This window comes from Protopterus annectens, chromosome 1.part1, assembly GCF_019279795.1.
Source record: "Protopterus annectens isolate FY-2018-M chromosome 1.part1, PAN1.0, whole genome shotgun sequence".
NCBI classification, from domain to species: Eukaryota; Metazoa; Chordata; order Ceratodontiformes; family Protopteridae; genus Protopterus; species Protopterus annectens.
This window is the reverse complement of record NC_056726.1, coordinates 219,041,116-219,065,658: the sequence shown is the minus strand read 5'-3', so window position 1 is coordinate 219,065,658 and position 24,543 is coordinate 219,041,116. Positions and strand designations below refer to the sequence as shown.

The 24,543-nt window shown below is 39.0% G+C and overlaps 1 protein-coding gene across 1 annotated transcript in view; it reads right to left on the bottom strand.

The window, feature by feature from the left end:
- The window catches only part of RFX6 (regulatory factor X6), a 707,859-nt gene that overhangs the window by 400,558 nt on the left and 282,758 nt on the right, over positions 1-24,543 (bottom strand). The window contains exon 4 of the mRNA XM_044074222.1: positions 17,180-17,339. Coding sequence (XP_043930157.1) covers positions 17,180-17,339 — 160 coding nt within the window. The remainder of the gene's footprint in view (positions 1-17,179; positions 17,340-24,543) is intronic.

Genomic DNA, 24,543 nt, shown 5'->3' with positions numbered 1-24,543 from the left:
TATATCTAAGTGCAAATGTTGTATATTAAATGTACACATGTTGGGAGATCTTAATTTTAAAAGCGTTTTGTCAATATCTGCTGGTCTCAGACCAAAATAGTTATATATGCTTTCTGCTACCCATTATTTAAGTAAACTTGAATACAGATTGATATAATTGTCTTGATGAAAAGCTGAAGCATTCTTGTACCTCTTTCTCTTTGGTAGGTGGTGTAGCTGATGAGGTTTCTTATGGCATGCTTTGTGTATTGATATATTTTACAATCATACTGTACTTCTCTGATTTGGCAGATATTCTACCTGATGCAGTCACTAATGGCACACTTTCCTCATTCCTTGCACTACAACATTTCCTATTAATGAACTCCATGACTAACTACAATTGCAAGTTGTACTTTAGCCCTTTTAGCCCCCATCAGTCACACAAGCTGCTGCATTTTACAAACAGTACCAAGCTGAAGGAAGCTCTCCAAAGGTCACAAACAAAATGTGGACTGCAAGGGATGTACCACTGACCCTGTCAGCTAGCCTTTGAATTGTGTTAAAATATGAAAAAATATCTATAAGGAAAGAGTAGAAAGACCACTGTAAAATAAAACAAGTAATGTCACATGCCAGTCGTTAAAAGGTAAGACAGTGGAAGGGATACTTTTTTGTGGCAATATAAGGCTGCTGCAATTTTTATAAATACCTGATAAGTTTAATTTACCTAATTCTATTTTAACAGAATAACTACACTGTTGGACCAGGAAATGGTAGGGTTTTAAATTGTGCATATTGTTCATTGTTAACGGAGCAGTTTAATGTAAAATAAACTCAGAAACCAGTGAGAAAAAGCTCTGGTAAATGCTTGAGTAGTTTATTTATTTATATATTTATTTTACATTTGTTGACCGGGCTAGTCTAGCTGGAGACATGCCCATTTTCAGTAGAGACCCGGGGAGAAAAGCTCCAGGAATCATACAGAATTTTTTACAAAGTTAAAAACAGGAGTTATACAGATAATAGAGATAGCAATATTACAAAAAATGTTTTTTTTTCTTCTTCCTCTTCAAATAGTACAAATTGGTGTTACCATGGTCATTTTGTAAGGTATACAGTAGAATTAACATGGTCATTTTGTAAGGAACTGAGGTATGATGTAGATAAATACCTGCAAGATATATACAATAATGTAGTTTATTGATACATAAAAGGTAGCTAGTAAGGGATGAGGTGGGATAAGTGAATATGAGAAGATTTAGTCAGGGTTAGTACAGGTACATAGCCAGTGATTGTTAAGGTAGAGTTTCAAATTACTTTTGAAAAGTGAGAGAGAAGTTTGAGATGTGATTTCAGAGGGAAGTTTATTCCAAAGTTTTCCTACAGAGTTAGAGAACAAAGACTCACCTGCTGTGTTGTTGGGTTTAGTAGTCTTGATCAGTAGTTTGTTAGAGGAGCGTAGAGATGTGAGGTTTTTATAAGGTGTAATGAGGCTAGAGAGTACTGGAATATTATTAGGTAGATATAGAGTCTTATGGTCTATTATAAGCTGGTGATATTGAAGCTGATTAAGAAATTCAAGACAGTTTAATTGTTTAAGATTTAGACAGTGATGGGTTCTGTAAGGAGAGCCTGTAGCAAATCTAGCAATATTATTATAGGAAGTAGTTAGTTTCCTGATGTTGTTTTTTGAGAGATTAGTATAAATGGGAGAGGCGTAAAGCAGGGTGGATATTAGGTGGGTTCTGGCTATAGCAGTCTTAGCTGCTGGTGTAAAATAAGGTTTAATTCTGTAGAGGGATCCCAGTTTTTTGTTGACTGACTTTATTGTAGTGTTTATGTGAGTATCAAAGTTTAGATTGTTGTCTATTGTTATTCCTAGAAGTTTAGTGGTAGGGTCAGGAGAGATAAGAGTACCATTGTTAGAAGTGAGACTGAAAGGTAAAGATGTGGACTTTTGGGTTGGTGAGAAGAGTAGCAGTTTAGTTTTTTTGGGATTCAGAAGGAGGCAGCATTGAGAAAACCATTGTTCGACAGTGTTGAATGCTTTTTGGGTAAGAGACTGTAGTTCAATTTTTGAAGAGGCTGAGCAGATTATGGTAGAATCATCTGCATATTGAATGCAGGTGGAGTAAGGAATGGCTGTTTGCAGGTCATTAATGAAGATGGAAAATAAGAGTGGGCCTAATATGGATCCTTGAGGGACACCGAGAGAGATAGGAAGGTGATCTGATAGTTTATTTTTCCAGAGTACAGCCTGGTGACGATTATCAAGGTAAGATGTAAACCAGTTCAAGGCAAGTGGATCAAGTGAGAGAGTATTCAGTGTATGGAGTAGTAGTTGGTGGTTAACCATGTCAAAAGCTTTGGATAGGTCAATGAAGACTACAGATGAAAAACAATTATTGTTAGGATTATTGTTGATGCTATTTGTGAATGATAGCAGTGCAGTGGTGGTACTATGGAAAGGTCTGAAGCCATGTTGACAGTTAGCGAGTAGGTTATTCTGGAGAAGGTGGTTGAGTAGTTGTTTATGGATGCATTTTTCCATAATGTTTGCGATAGGGGAAAGTAAAGCTAAGGGGCGAAAGTTAGAAAAGTCATTGGAGCTCCCACCTTTGTGTAGTGGGATGATGTGTGAAATTTTCCATATTGAAGGGACAGTTCCTTCACTTATTGTTCTATTTATCAGAATAGAAATAGGGTAGGCAATGGCTTTAGCTCCTTTTTGCAAGAATTCTGCTGGGAGTTTGTCAGCTGAAGGGGTGGTAGGTTTTAACTTATGTAGAAGAGAGGAAATATAGGAGGTAGATACTGGTTGGAGGTGAAATAGAGGAGGTGGATTTGTAGAGGAAGTGGTCAGATTAGATGTGTCAGGAGATAGGTGGCTAGCTAGAGTTTGGATGGTATCAGTGAAGAAAGTTCTCTAATGATAGACTGTGCTATTCTGTGTACAAACGCAGATATAAAAATGTCTGAATGCACACATAATGTATAACTAATCTATCCCATACCAGAACATGAATAAATAAGGGTTACAAGAACTGTGGAAGGTGCAGATTTAACTGACTACCAGCATCTGTTACCTTTTGAAATTGCACTTCAGACAGTATTTAATACATGTTGGCTAAAAGAAATATATATTACAGCATGTGTTAACTAGTTCACTGTTTCTGGCAGTGGTACCAACAGAGTTCTAGCATTGCCCATCTGATAAACACATTGATGTATGTTAAACTGTTGAACTCTTACATGGCTCCTGCCCCCAGGATTAAGGAGCTGAATAGTCTCAGGCACTGGTACTACAAATCTTTTTGGTCACTTGGTGTCATACCTTTCAAGTTCTAAGATTTAGGTACAGCATTATGATTTTGTCCCTCAACTTTGCTCATCATAGATTTACTGATTATGGGTACATATCTTATTAAATAAACATGCTAAGCCTTTACAAAGATTCCTTATCACTAACTGCATGGGGTGTAGTATATAACGAATTTCTACTGTAAAAAAATAAGATCATGCTCCTCCCCTGCTATAGTTTTTAAATGCCAATGATATGATTTTTAATGCTCACATGTTGAGAGGTATGTTTGTTGTTTTCACTGCCAAACTTTAGTCCTCTCAACAGCTCCAACCTAGCATCATGTTCCTTTTAAAATATAATGCTGCTATTTCCATGCATTGTTTTATAATTGTTTTATAATCAATTTCATTTATAGTCATACTCCACATATAAAAGTTGTAAGTGATGCTGAAAAATTAAGATTATATTGTATTTTTGATATTTTGGTTTCATTGTCTACTCAGTTTTTCTCTGTGATCCCATCTAAAGAATGATGGCATGGCAGATATCATGCAGTGATTTACATGCACCAGCAAGGCACACAAGGTAAGCAATAATTACTTCTTTCTTTAGAAGAGCAGCTTCTTACATTGTGGTTTCAGAAAGTACAGTTGTGTACACTTACCATAAATGTAGATATTCAAGTGTATTCACTGTTGCAGTCATCACATTTGGGTTATCCTGCCAGGGATAGCTCTCAGTCAGCCTGAATACCAGAGGCTTAGTATTTCTGCATCAGTTGCTGTCACTCCAGTACTGACGTCAGGTCATCAGTGGTATAAAATCAGGCAGCCAACGCCATTACATCAGTTTTTCTTGCCCTGTCAGGAGCCCCGAAATAGGGAGCTAGGTTATGGTGGAAGAATACCACCAGTAGAAAGTAAATACCAAAAATTCCCTGTAAGGAGAGAGAGAGAGAGAGAGAGAGAGAAGGGGGATGGAGGGAGGGAAACCAGCACTGCAACAGTGAATACACTCGAACATCTATATTTATGGTAAGTGTACACAACTGTACTATGTTTTCCATGTTTCACTGTTGCAGTCATCACATTTGGGTTGATTCCCAAAGCTGAAGAAAAGGGTGGAGGCAGTCAAGAAGACTGAGGGCTGCCTAGGATGCCCTGCAAGATTGTGGTGGAAAAACCTGCCCTGGATTTGGAGAAGATAGGCAGGTGATAATGCTTGGTGAAGGTATGAACAGCTGTCCATGTTGCAGCCTCCAGGATGTCCCTGGCAGGGACCCCTCTGAGAAAAGCTGCAGAGGTGGAGGTTACCCTGGTGGAATGTGTCCTGACCCCCCTTTGGGGTCAGTTTCCCATGCTGTTTGTAGCAGAAATGGATGCAGTGTGCTATCCATTTGGAGATTGTTTGTTTGGATATGGACTTGCCCTCTGCCCCTGCTGCGAAGCTGACAAGCAATTAATCATTTTTTCTAAAAGATTTAGTCCTGTCCAGATAGAATCTGAGCTGTCTGTGTACATCTAGAGAGTGCAGAATCCTTTCCCCCTTATTTTGTGGGTTAGGGAAAAAGGTGGGCAAATTAATGCATTGTTTGATAGCCACACTGGACACCACTTTAGGCATGAAGGATGGGTTAGTCATGAGGGAGACCCCGTCAGCATGGAAAATGATGAAGGGCTCTACAGCCATGAGTGCTTGTAGCTCTGATACTCTTCTAGCTGAAGTGATGGCCATAAGCAAGGCTGTCTTCCAAGAGAGGAATTTTAACTCTGCTGTAGCTGCAGGTTCAAGGGGGGGGGGTGAGCTTTTCCAAAACAAAGTTAAGGTCCCAAGCTGGGGTAGGAGCTCTTCTGGATGGCTTTAAGTTGTTAGCCCCTCTTAGGAACTGTTTGATGAGAGGGTGTGAGAAGAGAGGTGGCTCTGTGCTGTAATGAGCAGAGATGACAGAGGCATGAATTTTAATAGAAGAGAAGAACAGACACCTGTGTAGTAGGTCTGCTAGGTAATCCAGGATGAGAGGTAGGGAGGGCTGTGCCATTCCAACTCCCTTAGCCTGGATCCAGGTGCAAAACCTTTTCCACTTGTCAGCATAGGATTTTCTAGTCTTGGGGCATCTGGCCTCATGTATAACATCTTGGACTTGTTTGCTTAGGCTGGCAGCTTGAGGAGAGGTCAGGAAATAAGCCAGGCTGCCAGGCTGAGGGTCTGAAATTGGGGATGCATGAATTCTCCATTCCTCTCAGTCAGGAGTGTTGGGATCTGAGGTAGGTGCCGTGGTGGCAAGGGTGACAGGCTGCGCAGCAGTGGGTACCAGTGCTGACATGGCCAGTCTGGGGCAATCAAGATTGCCTCAGTTTTTCCTCCCTAATTTTGAGCAGTACCCTTGAAATGAGTGGTAGAGGGGGAAATTCATAGACTGAGAGGTTCACCCACTGGAAGGATAGAGCATCCACTTTCCAGGCCTTGCTGTTAGGTTCCCTAGTGCAGCATTTGCTGAGCTGATGATTGGAGTGGGAGGCAAAGAGGTCCACCTTCGGGATGCCGCATTTCTGGGTTACAAGGGAGAAGGTTCTGTGGTCTAGCTGCCACTCATGTGGGTCTAGCAGGTTTCTGCTTAAGTTGTCTGCCAGAGAGTTTAGGGAGCCTGGCAGGAATTGTGCTAGCAGGTGTAGTTGCATGGCTGAGGCCGTGTGCCAAAGGGTCATGGCAAGCCTGCAGAGAGTGTAAGAGTGAGTCCCTCCCTGCTTGTTGATATGCCACATCACTGTGGTGTTGTCTGTTTTGATCAGTAGAGGCCCAGGGGATAGTAGGGGGTCTGAAAGCTGTCAGGGTGTGCTGAACAGCTAGCATCTCTTTTTGGTTGATGTGCAGATGTATTTGATTTGGGCTCCAATGGCCCTGAATGCACCTGTCGTCCTGATGTGCACCCCAGGCATAGTCTGATACATCTGTGGTGAGGGTCTAGGCAGCAAGGAGTTGTGAGAAGGGAAGTCCCTTGTTGTGGTTGCATGCTGCTGACCACCAAAGAAAATCTTTCCTTAGACAAGGTATCATTGGTATGAGAGTTTCCAGGTCTTGAGAGTGTTGACACCAAAGACTTTTTAGGTACCATTGTAGTTTCCTCATAATCAGTCTGGCATATGGAATGAGTAGGATGCAGGAAGCCATGAACCCTAGAGCTTGCAGAATTTTCCTTGCAGATAACTGGGTTCTGGTGGCTATTTGAGAGAAGTAGCCTGTCAGGTAGGCTTGTTTTTCTGGAGTAAGGGATGCCATATGGGATGCTGTGCCCAGGCTTGCTCCCAGGAATACAATATTTTGTTTGTGGACTAGTTTTGATTTATTTTAATTGACAGTATACCCCAGATGGGTCAGTAGGTCCTTTACAAAAGTTAGGTGCTGTAGCAGCTTTTCCTGATTGTCTGCCTGAATCAGGCAGTCATCTAAGTAGGGGTAAATTTGAATATTTCTTTGTCTGCAAAAAGCAATGGCAGGATCCATTTTGTGAAAACTCTGGGAGCAATGGATAAGCCAAAGGGGAGCACAGAGAACTGAAAGTGCATAGATCCTGCCCTGAAACATAGATATTTCCTGCATGATTCCCTGATTGGGATGTGTAGGTAAGCCTCTTTTAGGTCTAGGCTGGCTAACCAAGCATCCTTGGAAAGCACTGGTAAAAGCTGCTGGAGGGTGTGCATTTTGAATTTTGGTATCACCAGAAAGGTGTTTAGAATGGCTAGATCATGGATGGGGTGCCATGTGCCCTCTTTTCTGGGTACCAGGAAGAGTCTGGAGTAGGAAGCTTGGCCTATCTGTTCTGCAGGAACATGCTGCATTGCCCTCATGGAGAGCAGGGAAAGAACTTGCTTTCTGGCCTCTGCCCACTGGTTTGGAGGAAGATCTGGAAACCCTTTTGGGGTTGGTGGAGTGTGGAAATAAAATTTATATCCCTAGGACACTATGTTGAGGACCCATCGGTCATTGGTAATGGTGGCCCAGTTGCTTGCTTGGAAGGAGAGTTTTCCTTCTAGGGGCACAAGTAGGTGGGCAGAGGTAGGGTGTGGAAGTGTAAAGTCATTGTGAGTTCTTACCATAAGGGGGTGGCTTTGCACTCCCTGATTTTGAAGAGGCAGAACTCCATTGCTTAGATCTCTGCATTCCCTGGGGCTGTTGTCTGGGGGGGTCTGCTTCCCCTGGGTCTGGACTGATCTGGCCTGGAGGGGGCAGGAAAGGACCAGTGCTTGGAGGGGCAATGCCTACTGAACCTCAGTGGCTGTACCTGTAAGAAGTCTTTAAAACTGTCTGCATAGACTTAGCTTTTTCTTCCAACTTTTTAAAGACATCTTTTGCTTTGGTGTCAAATACGTTGTCTTTGTTCAATGGTGCATCCAATAATTTGGATTTGACATGGTCTGGCAAAGTCTGTTCTTTAAGCCAAGCATGCCTTCTAAGGACAGAAGCAGTGACTGCTGTCCTGCAAGATGCTTTTAGGGTGTCAAAACCATATTGTAAGGTGTGCTTAGTTACTTGACTTGCAGAATGCATTAACTCTTGTAATCCTTTGTTTTTTGCACAAACAGGAAAAGAAGATATTTTTTGTTTGAGGAGTTCCACAGTATGTTGCTGATATTTCAGCATGTGGAACTGACAATTTAATGCTCTAACATCAAGAGTAGCAGAGGTGTATACTTTTTTACCCCATCTGTCTAATGTTCGGGAATCCCTAACTGAGAGGGTGGGACTCTTACCTGAAGTTGCTTTGATTCCTTTAGGTCCTTGAGAAATGACCTCAGGGTCAGCAGTAGGATTTTTGAAAAGAAATGTATGAGAGTCAGGGACTCTCTAATACCTGTCAGGTTTCCTGGGAGCAGGAGGAAGGGTGTCAGGAGTCAGACTGGATTCCATAAAAACATCATCCACAACATCCAAGACAGGAGGAATGGCCAAGGTCTTTGCTGTGGTAGATCTAAGAATTCCCTGAGTCTCTTTTTTGACTGAGGGTAGTCCTGACATTCCCATTGCAAATGCTCCCTTAAAGTATGTAGCATTTCCCCAAATGAAAAATCCTCAAGTGGAGAGGCAGAAGGAATGGATTCCTCTGCATCAGAATCCTCTTAAGCAGAGAGGGGTTGCATATCTTCATATTCAGATGCATCAGAGTCATCGGACTCCTGTTCAGATAAAACTACTGGGGACAAGTCTCTTTTTTCTTTTGGAATGGGGTAGCCTGGCTTCCTCTAATAAGCATAATAAGGTCTTCTGCCATTTTAAGCATTTGAGACTGAGGCAAGAAACCAGGTGCCTGAGCTTGGGTCGTCGTTTTTTTGGGTGTGGCTTGTACCCTGGGCCTTAGAAACTTAGTAGTTTTAGGAAAAAACTGAAGACGTGAAATAAGTCATTGGTCTGTGTCAAGTATTAGTAGTGCAAAGTACTTCCTCAGAAGCCGGTGCCTGCTCAGCGGCTCCGGACCCATCCAAGGTAGAGACATCCACAGGATCCTTAATCAAAGAAGAGTCTCATGGCATACCAGACTCCGAAAGGGTCTCAGTAGCGGACTGCGAATCCACAGAAGCGGGCATCAGGGGCTGCAAAAGCGTCTCACTGAGGACCGGAGAACTGACGACTAGCTTAACAGAAGTGTTGTCAGCAGTTTTGGACTTGTGTGTTCTGTCTCTGTCTTTATCCTTACGTTTTTTCAGATGATCAGTAGTCGGATGGCTTACTGAAGCCATATCAGAATTTGAGGACTGAGAGCAAAACATCTAGCTAAAATAAGGCCCTGACAATGTATATATTTCTGGCATTGAACAAAGCACAAAAGCGACAGCGGGGGACATCATGGTCTGGGCCTAAACAGGTAATGCAGTAAGAATGGAAGTCTTGGTGTAGTATTTGCTTTCCACAAGCGAGACAATTGTTAACTTTTTCTGACATCAGTTAGAGCAAGAAAAAAGGATCCCCAACATGGTACTTAGCTTTAGAAGACTTCAACTTCAATTCAGAAACAAAAACTCAGGTAGCGGCCGACCAGCACTCCTGCGAACTGCTTCTGCTTCTGGTTCCTCGGCAAGAAAGACTGATGTAATGGTGTCGGCTGCCTGATTTTATACCACTGATGACCTGACATCAGTCCTGGAGTGATAGCAACCGATGCAGAAATACTAAGCCTCTGGTATTCGGGTCGACTTAGAGCTACCCCGGCAGTATAACCAAAATGTGATGACTGCAACAGTGAAACATAAAGAACATTTACATCAACAAATGTAAATTTTAAATGCAAGATGTAGCACCTGCGAGACCTAGATGAGTGCTTGTCTTTCCAGGAAGTAAAAATCTTCTATTGATGCATTTATCATGTAGATATAGTAGCCCATACACTAATCTAGGTAGTGAGGCATTGTGGATTCACTCTTTCATGATGTTATGGCAGGGGTGTTTAGCTCTAAGCTAAATTTCAAGGGGATATCCTTGTCAGCAAAATGAAATGCAAAAGTAACAAACTTTTTGCAACAAACATTGTATACTTTGTTATTGTATATGGCAGAGACATTACTCCCAAACCCCTGAGTTTATCACTTAAGCATACTTCAGAAAATGCAGCAGTATGGTTTAGACCGTACCAATACAAACCTATTAAAAATGTACAACCTGTAATATGTAAGTCTATTCTCATACCATATACCCCATGACCATCTTCCTAAAAACACAATACTTCATATTATGCCTCTCACTTTACTTTTTGCCTTATGTAACAACACCACCAACTATGTTTTCTTGTGCCATTTATTCCTAACATTGTACCTACATTAAAAACCCACCAGTCAGTATATCTTTCCATAAACGTTTTAGTGCATCAAACCATTCAAACATTGCAAATCCATTCATCACACTAAAATGTACTTATAGTACAGAGACAATCAAATCCCCTACAGGGGCAGACACTGACAATTTATTAGTAACTAACAAGGGTACTAAAAGACAATGTCAATCTAGTCATACTAATGATTTAGGTGCATCTCTGGAAGAGTGTTTCACTAATGATAGAAAGGTATGTAAATCTGGTTTGGATAATATCTTGTTTACTGAAAATGATATTACTAAGCGCAGTAATGGGGCTCAACAAGTAGATCAAGTAAACAATGGCAATGCAAACTGAAGAATTACAAAAGTGTTTTTTTGGGGTGTAGTCTAGGTTCTACTGTAGTCAACAGCCAAGTTTCTATCTTCAAAAAAGGACGTGCTGATGAGACTTTAAACCTGTATGGAGGTGAATCACTCATTTATGAAAAGAAAAAAACAGTAGTATTCACCTTGGCTCAGATTAAAACTTTTTGACTGCACATGAAATACCAAGAGATTAGTAAACAGTAAGACATGTGTTCATTATGTAATATACTGTGGCACTAATATATGCCACTGAATCATATGAAAAGTTCTATAATGAAAATTATAGAAGTGCCTGAAACAAATAACTAAATAGTGACTTTAAGTGAGACACTCCCATCTCCTTGTTAGAATGATTATACTTATATGAAGGTGATTCTATTTACAACATTCCTATTTTGACTTGCTGGGAAATTGTTGAGGGGAATACCAACTTTTTTCTTCTATTTCCACTTAAATCATCATGGGTCAGTGACTATTTAAAGTAAATTAGAAGCCACCTGCTTTCTTTTTTAGAAGATTTACCTCACCTGGTTTATGGACAAGAAACTACAGAGGATCTGGTCAAACTTTGAATGAATATTTATTTAATACTAGACATCTCGGTAAAAAGAAAAGTAAACTTAAGATTATATCCCTGTATGAAAAACAATCAGTTATACGTACTACTGACTGCTGGGATACAATTATGCTTATTTTTCATGGTATAATAAACTTGAATACTTAAGGAAAAATGAGTTGGGTAGAGGTGACACGTTTTTGATAGTATAAACAATGGAAACTAAACTAGTATTAAATAATAGGATATTAGAAATTCTAATAACTGATTTGATAGTTATAGGTCTTTTAATAAGTCTGCTCATTTCATTATATGTTATAGAAAAAAACCCTATGAATAAAGAAAGGCATAAGGAATTTATTGATAATATAACTCAATATTTTAAATCATTCAAGGATTTAGCCTCATGTTGATTGGGAAGACTGGAATTCACCACATATTGTTGTACAGGAATTTTAGATTTGCTAAGTCAGAAAGATTTATCCCAACTGGATGATGAACCTGCTAGAGGACATAACATCTTAGATAATATATTAACAAATTATGAGGAACTAATTGATGAAGTAAGATTAGGGCCATCACTAGGGATATCAGACCACTCATCAATTTGGTTTAGTATTAAATGTTGTAAGAAGGTGCCATCAGTAAGGTCTAACAGACATAATTTTAGTAAGGTTGATTAAACAAAAGTATGTAGGGAAATTATCAAAATGATTTGATTCGAAGAAAATGAAGAGACTGATGCTGGCTATTCATCTCTGAAATTATGTTAGCAACTGCAGTGAGTGAAACTAGTTCAGATTTTTCAAGTAATTCTTCTAAATGTAAGTTTCTGTTTTGTTGGAATATTAACATAATTAATTAAGCTCTGGCACTGACACCCCGACCCCATGTGCAAAATGGGAAAAGGGGTTGTGGATAAATGAATGGACTAATCTAATTAAGATATACAGTGGATATAAAAAGTTTACACACCCCTGTTAAAATGCCAGATTATTGTGATATAAAAAATGAGACCATAATGATTCACTTCAAAACTTTTACCACCTTTAATGTGACCTATAACCTGTACAATTCAATTGAAAAACAAAGAAATCTGTTAGGGGGAAAAATATAAAAAAATAAAAAGCGCACAATACGCTGGTTGCATAAGTGTGCATACCCTTAAATTATTGTGTGTGCACACCCTTAAACTAATACTTTGTTGAAGCGCCTTTTGATTTAATTACAGCATTCAGTCTTCTTGGGTACACACCTGCCATCAATTAAAGAGACTCTGATTAACCCCAAATAAAGTTCAGCTGTCCTAGTAGGATTTTCTTGATATTTACTCAGTTGCCTGCAACAGCAAAAGCCATGGTTCGCAGAGAGCTTACAAAGCATCAAAGGGATCTCATTGTTGAAAGGCATCAGTCAGTAGAAGGGTACAAAAAATTTTCCACAGCATTGGCTATACCATGGAACACAGTGAAGACAGTCATCAAAAAGTGGAGAAAATATGGGACAACAGTGACGTTGCAAAGAACTGTCAAGACAAAAACTGGTCAGGGAGGCTGCCAAGAAATGTACAGCAACACTGAAGGAGCTGCAGGAATTTCTGGCGAGTACTGGTTGTGTACTACATGTGACAACAATCTCTCATATTCTCCATATGTATGGACTATGGATTAGGATTGCAAGATGGAAGCCTTTTATTCCACAGAAAAACATCCAGGCCCAGCTAAAATTTGCAAACAAATACGTCTCCTAAAAACATGTGGGAAAATATATTATGGTCTGATGAGACTAAGGTTGAACTTTTTGGCCACAATTCCAAAAGGTACATTTAGCACAAAAACAACACTTTGCATCACCAAAAGAACACCATCCCCACAGTGAAACATGGTGGTGACAGTATCATGTTTTGGGGTTGCTTTTCTTCAGCTGGAACTAGGGCTTTAGTCAAGGTGGAGGGAATTATGAACAGTTCCAAATACCAGTCACTTTTGGTCCAAAGCCTTCAGGCATCTGGTAGAAAGCTGAAGATGAAGAGGAATGTCATCTTTCAATATGACAATGACCCCAAGCACACATCCAATACATCCAAATCAACAAAAGAATGGCTTCACCAGACAAAAATTGAAGTTCTGTAATGGCCCAGCCAGAGCCCAGACCTAAATCCAATAGAAAATCTGTGAGGTGACCTGAAGAGGGCTGTGCACAAGAGGTGTCCTCACAAACTGACAGATTTGAAGTGCTATTGCAAGGAAGAGTGGGCAAATATTGACAAGTTCAGATGTGCTAAGCTAATAGATTCCTACCCAAGAAGACTAAATGCTATAATTAAATCAAAAGGTGCTTCAACAAAGTATTAGTTTAAGGGTATGCACACACAACAAAGTATTAGTTTTAAGGGTGTGCATACTTATGCAACCAGCATAATGTACTTTTTTATTTTTTTTATTTTTCCCCTGTTGTTTTTCAATTGAATTGTACAGGTTATAGATCACATTAACGGTGTGAAAAGTTTTGAAATGATTTATTGTGGTCTCATTTTTTTATATCACAAAAATCTGGCATTTTAACAGGGGTGTGTAAACTTTTTATATCCACTGTATAAAACAAAAAGGAGAATTGCAGGGTTGGTAAGAAAATATCCTACACAAAGGAATAATTAAAGTTAGAACAAGGCTAAAGTACCCAAATATACTCAAAATTGTTATTTGAAGGATGTCCTACCTTTACTAAGGAAATGGTGACTCAGTCCTTAAACTGAATTAGGAAAGATACTTCTCTAGGAACTGAAGAGATTCTCTTGATCTTGAACTGTTTAACAGTGTGCTGAAAATATATTTGTACACAGTTCAGGGGAAATATCTACAACAATTCCAAGTTTTAAAAATGTAGTAGGTCACTACTCCAAAATTATAGGCCCCTACGTTTCACAACAATTAAGGGTAAATATTCTGAAATGTGTTTAATACATCAATTGGCTCTACAGCGTAATTCAAGATACAATTTTCATTTAAGGCAGCATGTTTTCTGCAAGGGTAAAGTGACACAGCTTGACTGACATTTATGATCCAATTGCTTTAGCTAGCAGTTTAGCTACTGATATGGGTTTGTTAATTAATACATCTAAATTGCAAACACACCAAAGGTGAATGAATGCCAGGAATACAGGATACTGTGCTGGAAACACTTAATTTTTTATGTCAATAAATTAAGTGTTTCCAGCACAGTATCCTGTATTCCTGGCGTTCATTCACCTTTGGTGTGTTTGCAATTTTGTTGTTTCGCTGGGATTATCATTTTTATTAATTAATACATCTATCAGCATTCAGGCCACATGCTGGAAAGCAGGACAGTCAGTGACATTACTCAAAACTTCAGTCTCACATTCATTTAGATTGCTCCACTTCATTAGTTGAAAATGAGGACACTGGGATGAACATCTTCCTCAAGCCCTTACCTGAATAAAGGTGCATTTATGGTTCAGACATTCATTTTATTTATTTATTATTAGTTTTATTTGTTAGTTGGGGACACCTAGTAGGCACAAGCCTATTTTCAGGGATGATCTGGAAGTACTATCTATTGAAATGGCCTACTCACTTACCTCTCAGCTGTCCAGACTTCCTTAGAATGTCCAAATTTTTGCCTCGTATTTTGGTCTGCTCCTCATAAAATGTGTGGTTTTCTGTCAAATCATTGAGGATTGAAGTCACTAAATAATAAATAATGAGAGACATTTGAGTTTCCGACTTCATATCCTTCAGAGAATATATAATAACGTAAAATCTGTTATTCTAGCAGCTACGTTTATAGGAGCAATATTTAAAATCTATCCCTATTTTTGGACCATTGTCCCCCAGTCTTTTTCTGGCTTTCTCCATATTTCTTGTGTTGAGAGGTTGAGAGGTATGCATACTCAGACCCATACTGTAAGTAAATGGCGACTGAGGGAATCAATGTACTACAACAGAATGAAGTTCATTAGGGTCTCACAACCTTAATCTTTTGTACTAAACTGCCAGAGTACAGCAATATATAAGATTACACACCAATATTACACAAGCACAGCATATCCAGAGCCACTTGTCTTTCCAACTTGAGCTGGTAGGTAAGAAACTCTGTTAAGAAAAAAAACAATGCATGTTTGATCTAATTTACTTTTCTACAGATTGCATTTTTATAAATATATTTATATATTCAGTACTGATAAAGGATAGTATGACTGTTTTACTGCCAACGAGAACCTGAAAAGTAAGTCTGTTTTTCTTATTTCTTTATTTTCTGGACAATTCATGCCTCTTCTTAGGATCAGTCATTGTCAGAGAGGCTTTAATTTGTTTATGAGGCAGTTTTTCTACATCACTGCTGCTATTTTTAACATCTTAATCAAATCACAATTGCAACACTGACACAGGTACCCAAACATTAACAGAAAAAAAAAATGTTTAGTGAAAATCCCAAATTTAGCATTTACATTAGAGCTCTGATAACCAAGCAGAATAATACAGGTGGTTTTGTTTTTACTTACTGCTATAATGTAAGTAACTTCTATGTCGCTTACGAATATTTTATGAATGGAATAATCCTTAACACTTCCATTATCCATTATGAATGGATATCACTACAGTTATTTTAAATATCTGCACAACTGTAGTCAGCATATTATGTATGCCACCATACCTGTGTGTGGTGAGACCTGATCAGCAACTTATACATTATAAAAGAGTAATGTCTAAAATGTAGTATTACTCCAAAAATCTAAGATGTACCGTTTTATAAACAAAATGGCATTATTAAAGGTTTGCTTACATGTACAAATAGCTGCTTGAGAAGTTTGCTTCAGTCAACATTTGGTATTTACATGCAAGGGAACATTTATTCTCTCAATCCATTATTAAAACAAAACAAAACATAGAATTAAAAATATTATCTAGACTGTAATGACAAGGCAAGAAACAGACAATGATAAATATTTAAATAAAGGGAAATACAGAGGTTTTAAATAAAAATGTTCACCTTTTGTTAGTAGTAAAGCTGTTATTCATTTTGGTTTGTCATATCATTTTATGAAATTTCGGTGACTTAAATAAGATAATTCAGACAGAAACATATTATGCAAAATTAATGCAGCTTACAAAAATGAAAATAACATCTAGGCCTATTAAGAAAGGATACTGTAGGGTGTACTGAAGGTGTACACCTCCTGGTAAACATTTAGTTTTTGTTCTCTGCCAGAACTAGTTGCAGTAATGCACTGAGACAGTCAAGTTATTCAGAGAATTGTTCAGCCACATAGCCACTCATAGCCACTCACGTTAATAAGCACAGCCCAAAGTTTACCCATCATGGTACAGGTAGATTCCAGGAAATGTAATAGACAGTGTTGGCAGGAGTGTGTATGTCTGTGTGCATGGGGCTGCTTGTGTAGGTATCTGTGTGAATGTCTGTCTGCCTAAGAGGTCACAGTAGGAGGGATTAGTGAAAGGATAGGGTAGGTTTGTGTGTATGTGTCTGTGCATGTATGTGTATAGATGAATGGGTGAGTGTGTCTGTGAGTAAGATTGGGTAGAGAGAGGTGTATGCATGAGTGTGTGTGTGTGTGTGTGTGTGTGTGTGTGTGTGTGTGTGTGTGTGTGTGTGTGTGTGTGTGTATGTGTGTATGAGAAAATAAACTAAAAATAGATATCTGGGACATGCTATCAGCTCAGGGACAGTTAAAAGGTATGTTACTGTGTGTGTGTGTGAAAGCCTGTCCTTGAATGTGAAGCATGGGATACTAGTACTTACCCCACAATGTGTAGTCAAGGGTGATTCAGGGACATGCAAATTAGCCATTAATAAAGTCTTTATACACTGCAGCTAATGTTTCTCTGAACTTGACTGAATCATGTAAATATTCTCTTTTTTATTCAAGCTTTTACCATGAAAACTGGGGTTCTTTTTGAAGTCTCAGGCTCATGTGTAAATACTAGGTTCTCAGTCTATAGGCTGCTACAAGCCTAACCAATAAAAAAAAAATAAATTCACACTGTACCTTGTATCTGTGAGGTAAAGAGCTTAACCACAAAGCCAATTCTTTCACTTTAGTAAGACTTACTAAACCATGAAAATTTAGGTGACAATGCTATGTGATCCAAAAATGAAAAGATTACCACTGCTAAATGTCTACAACTTACTTGTGCAAGATGTAAGAATGATGTCTGACGCTTCAAAGAAGAAACAAATCTTCGAGCAATAGGGATTTTCTTTTCTGAAAGTGCATCAGGAAGATTTTCTAGTGATGAAGCAACCCACTGTTCCCAATGTTTAGCAAAATTTCTTATATCAGCCAGCAAACTGTTAAAAGAAATCAAAATGCAATATTGTCTTAGTCATAGCTTGTTTCTTTTATTGAAAATCCAGTACTACTCTATGCAAACTGTTTTCATTTTTTGACTGCAGAAACTGACGTTCAATAGTGAAAATAGTATACAGATATTTTAACAATTACACAGTTGAGCATTTTATCTCACAGGCTTCTTTTATTTCTGGACTCTCAGAAAATAATGAAGAAATAAAATACTTAAAGTGAGTCCCAAGAAATGAGTACAGTAAGTAAGGAAGGAAAAAAGAAAGTAGATAGACAGAGAGACAGACAGACAGATATATAGATAGACAGACAAACAGATATATAGCTAGATAGATAGACAGATAGACAGATAGACAGACATACAGATAGATAGATAGATAGATAGATAGATAGATAGATAGATAGACAGATAGACAGATAGACAGATATATAGATAGACAGACAAACAGATAGATAGATAGATAGATAGATAGATAGATAGATAGATAGATAGATAGATAGACAGATAGATAGATCACACCAACACGAACAGTAGCCAGAATAATGGAATGCCAGCTTAAGTTTAAGTGTTTTTAATTGCTTCAGAAATATAGTTATGCAACATACTGTTTAAATACACTCCAGTACTGAACATGCCCTCTAAGACATCCAATAAAATGTGTAAACTTGTTTTAAACAGTTGCAAAAACAGAAATAAAAGCACACATTATGCTGCCTTTGTCAAAACTGTTAAATAAATGACAAAATGAATAAAAAATGCAAACTGTTCAAATCAGTGACAAAAAATCACAAGTATGTTTGTTTAAATGTAAACATTTCATCCACTCTAGCACTGAGAATGAATTAAGGCCTGCAGTATTAACCTTAACAATGGACAGTCACTAAGCCGATGCAATGGACCCCAACAGAACATGGCAGATACTCTACAGGAGTTGCTAAGTATTCAACTTAGTGTTTTTTGCAAGTTTTTTTATTGTTTTAACAACAGTCCCTTTGTTGTGTCAACTTAACTAAGAAAGAAAATTGAAGCAGTACTGGCTATTTCAACTGCAGCTCGGAGACAGTTGTTTATATTGTCACACATGCCTAATGTGAATCTTTTTTTGTGTGAGGAAAACAAAAAGAAAATTCAAAAACTTTATACAGAAACATTTCCATGCTAAAAAAAAATCTGCCGAGTGAAATAAGAAACCAAAAAAAACAATAAAAGCATTAAGGAAGTCCTTAAAGAACATCTCTGTGCAGAATCCACTTGTAACTGACTTCAAAATGGTAAATGCCCATGGCATTTCAGTACATAAGATTACTAAAGTAGTAGTCTCTTGTATATTTTGTTTGCACTGAAATAAATCTGTAATTCGTAATTAGTTTAATTCTGTCATTATGTTGTTATAAATTGTTTTATTCTTCCCTTGAGTTTGGACCTTGGCTAAAAAGGGTCAGCAGACCAGTTCACTCACCTAGCCATCAAACCTAGCCATCAAACAACAGTCAGTCAACCAATCAACCAAAAAATATACATATATATAAATAAGTTGGACAAGCACCCACTATAAACAATTAGCTATGTGCAGTAGTTTTAAGAAGTTTATTTATTAATTAGCAGTTTTATTACTGTGAATCATAAAGTAGTGATGCAGACACATTGCTGGAACAGAAGAAGCTTTGATGGGCTAGTTCCAGTTTAACTCAGGTCAGTCTTCTGGGCTGAATGACAATCTCAACAATAAGAGCTAACCAAACTTGTGAGCCTTAAGATGAGTTGAATTAATCACTATCATTGTTTCAAAGCTAGAATGGGTGGTGGAAGACACTTATGTTTAGCACACAGTTTTTTACTTACTCATTTGATAGTTTAAACAAAGAATGCATAATGTCTATACATTTTTAAAAAATGACAAAAAACAAAAACGGACAAAGAATTCAACTTCTTTAATTCCAGTACTCTTAAAAACTAAGCACTTTCACCATTAACAAATGACAAAGCCATTTGTTAATAGCAAAAGCGCTTAGTTTTTAAGAGTACTGGAATTAAAGAAGTGGAATTCTTTGTCTGTTTTTGGTTTTTGTCATTTTTTACTAGTTTTACCTTTATTGGGTACAGTTTTGTCTATACATTTTTATTTGTGTTTAAACAGTTATGTACTATGAGTTTTTATACTTTAACTCAACAGAAAATGCTAGTGAATTTACTTGATGTCTGAATATCTGATCATTTCTGAAGCCATGTTAAACATGATTTAGATCTGTTGTTGTTTTTTTTCTGAAGAAGTTTCTGTGTATTAAAGAGACGAAGGTGATAAAAGTTAACAGGGCACTAATTTTCCAATATTTTGAGTGGTTTTGGTGTTAGTGTATATATATATATATATATATATATATATATATATATATAGTATATATGGAAGGTCACACGGAAGCTGTGTTCTTTGCCTTGAACAGGGCCTTTAATACTTGACTTATGGAGATGTGAGACGTGGGACAAGTATCAGGGATGTCGAATGGGCCTTTGGGGTGGGACAGGGGGATGAAGTTTGCACTGAATCTATCTGGTAGAAGCTTGGCTAAGTCAACAGGATCAGTGGAATTGGTATCATTAAGTACTAATTCGGAAATAACCTGGGTTTTGCCATGGAGGTTCCTGACATAACTGAAGAAGGCTTTGTGGTTTCCCTTTGTTTTGGAAGCTAGTTTAGATTCATAATTGGCTTTGGAGGTTTTCACTACTGATCTAATTTGCATGTTGAGGCTAAGGAGGGAGTTTTTCCAATTTGGAATTTGTTCCTTTTTACCTTTGGGCAACAGTTTCTTCCTTGTGTTGTAAAGCCTGTTGATAGAGGATGTCCACCAGACAGGTTTGTGTTTCCTGGAGGAGCAGGCTTTAGTTCTGTTGGGTATGGCTGAGTCCATGCAGTTGTACAGGTGATTGTATACTGCACTGGTGTACTGTTCAGCATAGTTGTCTGTATCCTCTGAGGGGGTGGTGGTGTGAAGCTTTTGATACCCTCCCTAAAGAGGTTGTAGTCAGCTTTTGAGAAGTTTTTTAGCCTGGTTACAGCTGGGGGGAAGGTTGGGTTGGATAGAATGAGACAGACCGATGATCTGATCTCACCAGGGAAGAACTTACTATGGGAACGATGCAGCAGTCACCCATGTTGGTGAGAACCAAGTCCAGAATGTTGTCTCCCCTTGTCGGGGATGAGAAGAGCTGGTCTAGTGCATTAGAAATGATGATGTCAATGAATTGTTGGGTGAGTGCATTAGTGCAGGAATAGTTCACCTAGTCTATAGTGGGGTAGTTGAAGTCACCAAGGATCAGGTTGTTAGGGGTTACCTTGATGGAGTCAAGTAGGTCCAGGTAGGAGGAGTGGGTGTCCTGAGTCATGGGGCAGGTCTATAGCTGGCTATAACTTGCACGGGTGTCTTGCCAACTGTCAGTTGCACCTGGAGTAGTTCTAGTGCATCACGCTGGTAAACCAGTCTGGACGTGTTATTGTCTTTAATGAAGATAGAGACTCCGCCACCCTCAGTCTTCCTGACTTCATTTTGGGGTCAGAATGTGTGGAATGAGGTATAGCCTGGTAAGGTAGGGATGCTCTCCACAGCCTTGAAACACGTTTCCGTGACTGCACAGATGTCAGCATCTTCCAGTAGGAGGACAGCCTCCAGTGAGTGCATTTTCAGGTTAAAGCTCCTAGCATTAAGCAGCATGACAATCAATTTGCTTTTTGAAAGATCTTTTATGTTGTAAGATTTGTCTTCGGGACATTGCCTAAAAAAGGCACAATGGGAGAGGCAAGAGCCTTGGCCAGAATCTGGAATCCCAGTGGTGACAGTTGGAGGCCATCTTTGGCAAAGCTTTGAGGCCTGTCAACCACGTCATCCCAGGCAGACAGATATTGGATCCCTTTGGAATGACATCAGAAACTAAGCCAATTGTTGAAGTCAATTATTTTTTGTTGGTATTGTGGTATTATTCTTGGTGAAGGTAGGATGCTGCTTAGGGCTAAGGTCATACCTGCCTGGGACACATACTTTGAGAGCTCAATCATGTCTCTCTTCATATAGTCCAGGGAGGTATGTCTTAAATCATTCACACCAGCATGGACAATGACAGAGTCATACTTGTACGTGTTGTGTGGAGAGACGTAAGTGCGTGCATGATGTGGCAGATTCTGGCACCTGACAGACAACTGACCGTGACCCTCTCCTTATCGAGCCTGGTGAGGGGGATATCAGTGTGTCTCATAACTGAGTCACCGGTTCTATATCAGTTCATAGAAATGTCTGAAGTTCGAACACCATACGTTCAAACTTCAAACCACGAACTGCAAAAACATCAAGGTCTTAAAACAGTGATTTTTTCCCAGGGGAAAAAAATCACTGTTCCAAGAAACACACTCGCAACACAAACACACCAAAACAACATAAATCCACACATATACACTTAAAATCCTACATCTAACACTACACTAAACTGTACATACACTACTACCTATCCACTTACCTTAACCCAAACTCTAACCCTAAGGTCCATCACTATCGCACAATCACCTGACCCACACCCTAACCCTAACTCACCTATCCTGCCCTAACCTTAAAGTCTTTCACTATCGCACACCCACCTCACACGCGCCCTAACCCTAACTCACCTAACCTGTGCCCTAACCCTAACATCCACACAATTGCTCATTTACCTGAACTCGACCCGTAACTTCCCACCACAGTCCTGATACTCACGAAGCCACAGAAACGGATCACCGAATTCTTTCCCTGGGAAAGAATTCAGTGGGCCGCGGCATCGCGATTACCAGTGTTCGAACTTTACAGTTCAAACATCTGGTATTCGATATTCAGCCATTTCGATGGACTGATATAAGCCCTGAGTTACCAATGACTAGTATGTTTGGTTTATTGTTATGCCTTATGGGGTGTGTTGGTTTATTGTTATGCCTTATGGGCTGTTGTGTGTGATGTACTTGGTGTTGTGTGTGTGGAATATTTGTGAGTGTGTTTTGGCAGTCTCTGCTGTTTAGGTAAGATTTTGTTGAGGCCCTCTGCATAGGTGAATGTATGTTGCGCTTGGCTATGTGATGTGGGTAGTGTGGTCTTTGTGCCGGAATCTCCTCTTTGTCAGGAGTACTGACTGTGGCACGAGAGAGCATGGATTCCAGGCTACTGACATAGATGCATTTCTCACAAGTAGAATTATGTACTAGGAGAACAGGGCTGTCAGTGAAGATGAGGCAGTTGTTACACTGTCTCAGTATGCCCATGTCGACCAGGCTGGCAGGAGAAACTGATGGGAATTGTCCATATATAGTGTTCTGAATAACTGAGTGGACTTTTGGAGAGAGGGTTTTGAAAAGGGTTTGTCCAAAAGAGTGTAGACCACAGAAACCTTCTTAAATGTAACATAACTGGCATGAAGCCCAAGTGCTAAAACCAAAACTAAGAGGTTTAGAATAACAGATAAATTTAACCAGGCTATTAACAAGTAATGAATGCAGCAGAATAAAAGCACTTAAACACTTAAGAGCAAGCAGCGATGCAAAGTGAGGTTATAAACTAGGAAGCACACAATTACAGTAAAAGCAGTTGAATAAAGTGTAATTTTTTTTTTGTTAAGTGGAGAGGGAGAAAACAGAAGATAATTCAAGATTAAGAAACTGTCGGGGATGGCCATCCCAAATGCTCTCTCTGTACACAGTAGAATGAGCTGATGAGATGGAACAGGGAGGAGTGTCCAAGATCAAGGAAGCAAGGGGGTAGTCCTTCCCAAATGATCTCACTGTACTCAGTAGAGTCAGCAAATGAGACGGGACTGAGAGGAGTGTCCAAAATCAAATTTACAGCAGGGATGGGCAATTCCAAAGCCACCAGCACTACACAAGCTACATTCCCCTCGCACACACACATCACACTAACAAAACACACAGACACACACTAAAGCCCCTATCCAAAACCCATAAAACACAAATACTTACCTACATCTCCAACCATCCACTCACACACCACAACACCAGAACTGCTAATTCAAAATCTCCGAACTTCGGGATTTTGAATTTCCAGCTTATATACATATATATATATATATATATATATAGAGAGAGAGAGAGAGAGAGTAGATATAAATATATATGTATAGTTCTCAGAAAGGCATTAAAGCCATTGCAAGGTTATATTGAGTAAAAAGAATGTACATGGGACATCTCTATCCATCAGAAGCCTGGCTAGGGGGTTGGTGGGTGGGTTGTGAGGAAAAGGTGAAAATGGACAACACACATGGTTAATTACATAACTTCTTTATTTAATGTTTTCAATTTTTACCTTATCCTCACTGATGGGACACAGTCCCTAGCATCCTGTACACTTTGGGTGGCTCAAGGGAGAATATTCCTTAGGACTATAGACCCAAATGCAGCTCTACCCCCAAATCTAATTTGTAATGAGTAATAAAGTTATGGTGATTGGTCCTTCTGGCTGCCATACAAATATTGCCCAATGAAACCCTGGATAGGAAGGCAGAAGAAGTACCCATTGCTTAAGTAGAATGAGCTTTAGCAGGACTGGATCATTGCTTATTCTGTGAATGGTAAATATAAGAAATGCACTGAGACAGCCACTTGGCTAAAGTCACCTTGGACACAGGGAGACCTTTTCTAGTATCCAAAAATCTTACAAAGAGCTGATCAGTTTTTCTAAAAAACTTTGTCCTATGAAGGCAGAAGCATAACTGTCTGTGAACATCTAGCAAATGTAAAGAATATTCCCCTTTATTGTGAAAATTGGGAAAGAAAGCTGGTAGTTCAATAGACTGATTCAATGTAGCTTCTGAAACCACTTTGAGTAAAAAGAAAGGGCTAGTATGGATGGAGACGCTCTCCTTATGAAAAATCAAATAAGGTGGTTGAGACAATAAGGGTTGCAGTTCAGAAACTCTTCTAGTGGATGTGATTGCCACTAGGAAAAGGGTCTTCCAAGAAAGGAATTTCAGGTCATAGTGTGTTGCTGGCTTGAATGGGGGATAAATAATATGCCTTAAAATGAAATTTAGGCCCCATGGTGGTGAAGTGCCTTTGCATGGGTGCTATAAAAGTATTGTTCCTTTCAAAAAAGCTCTGCAGAATCTGTGAGAATTTAATTAATTTTCATCCAAATGGAAATTCAATACAGCTGCTAGTTGCACCT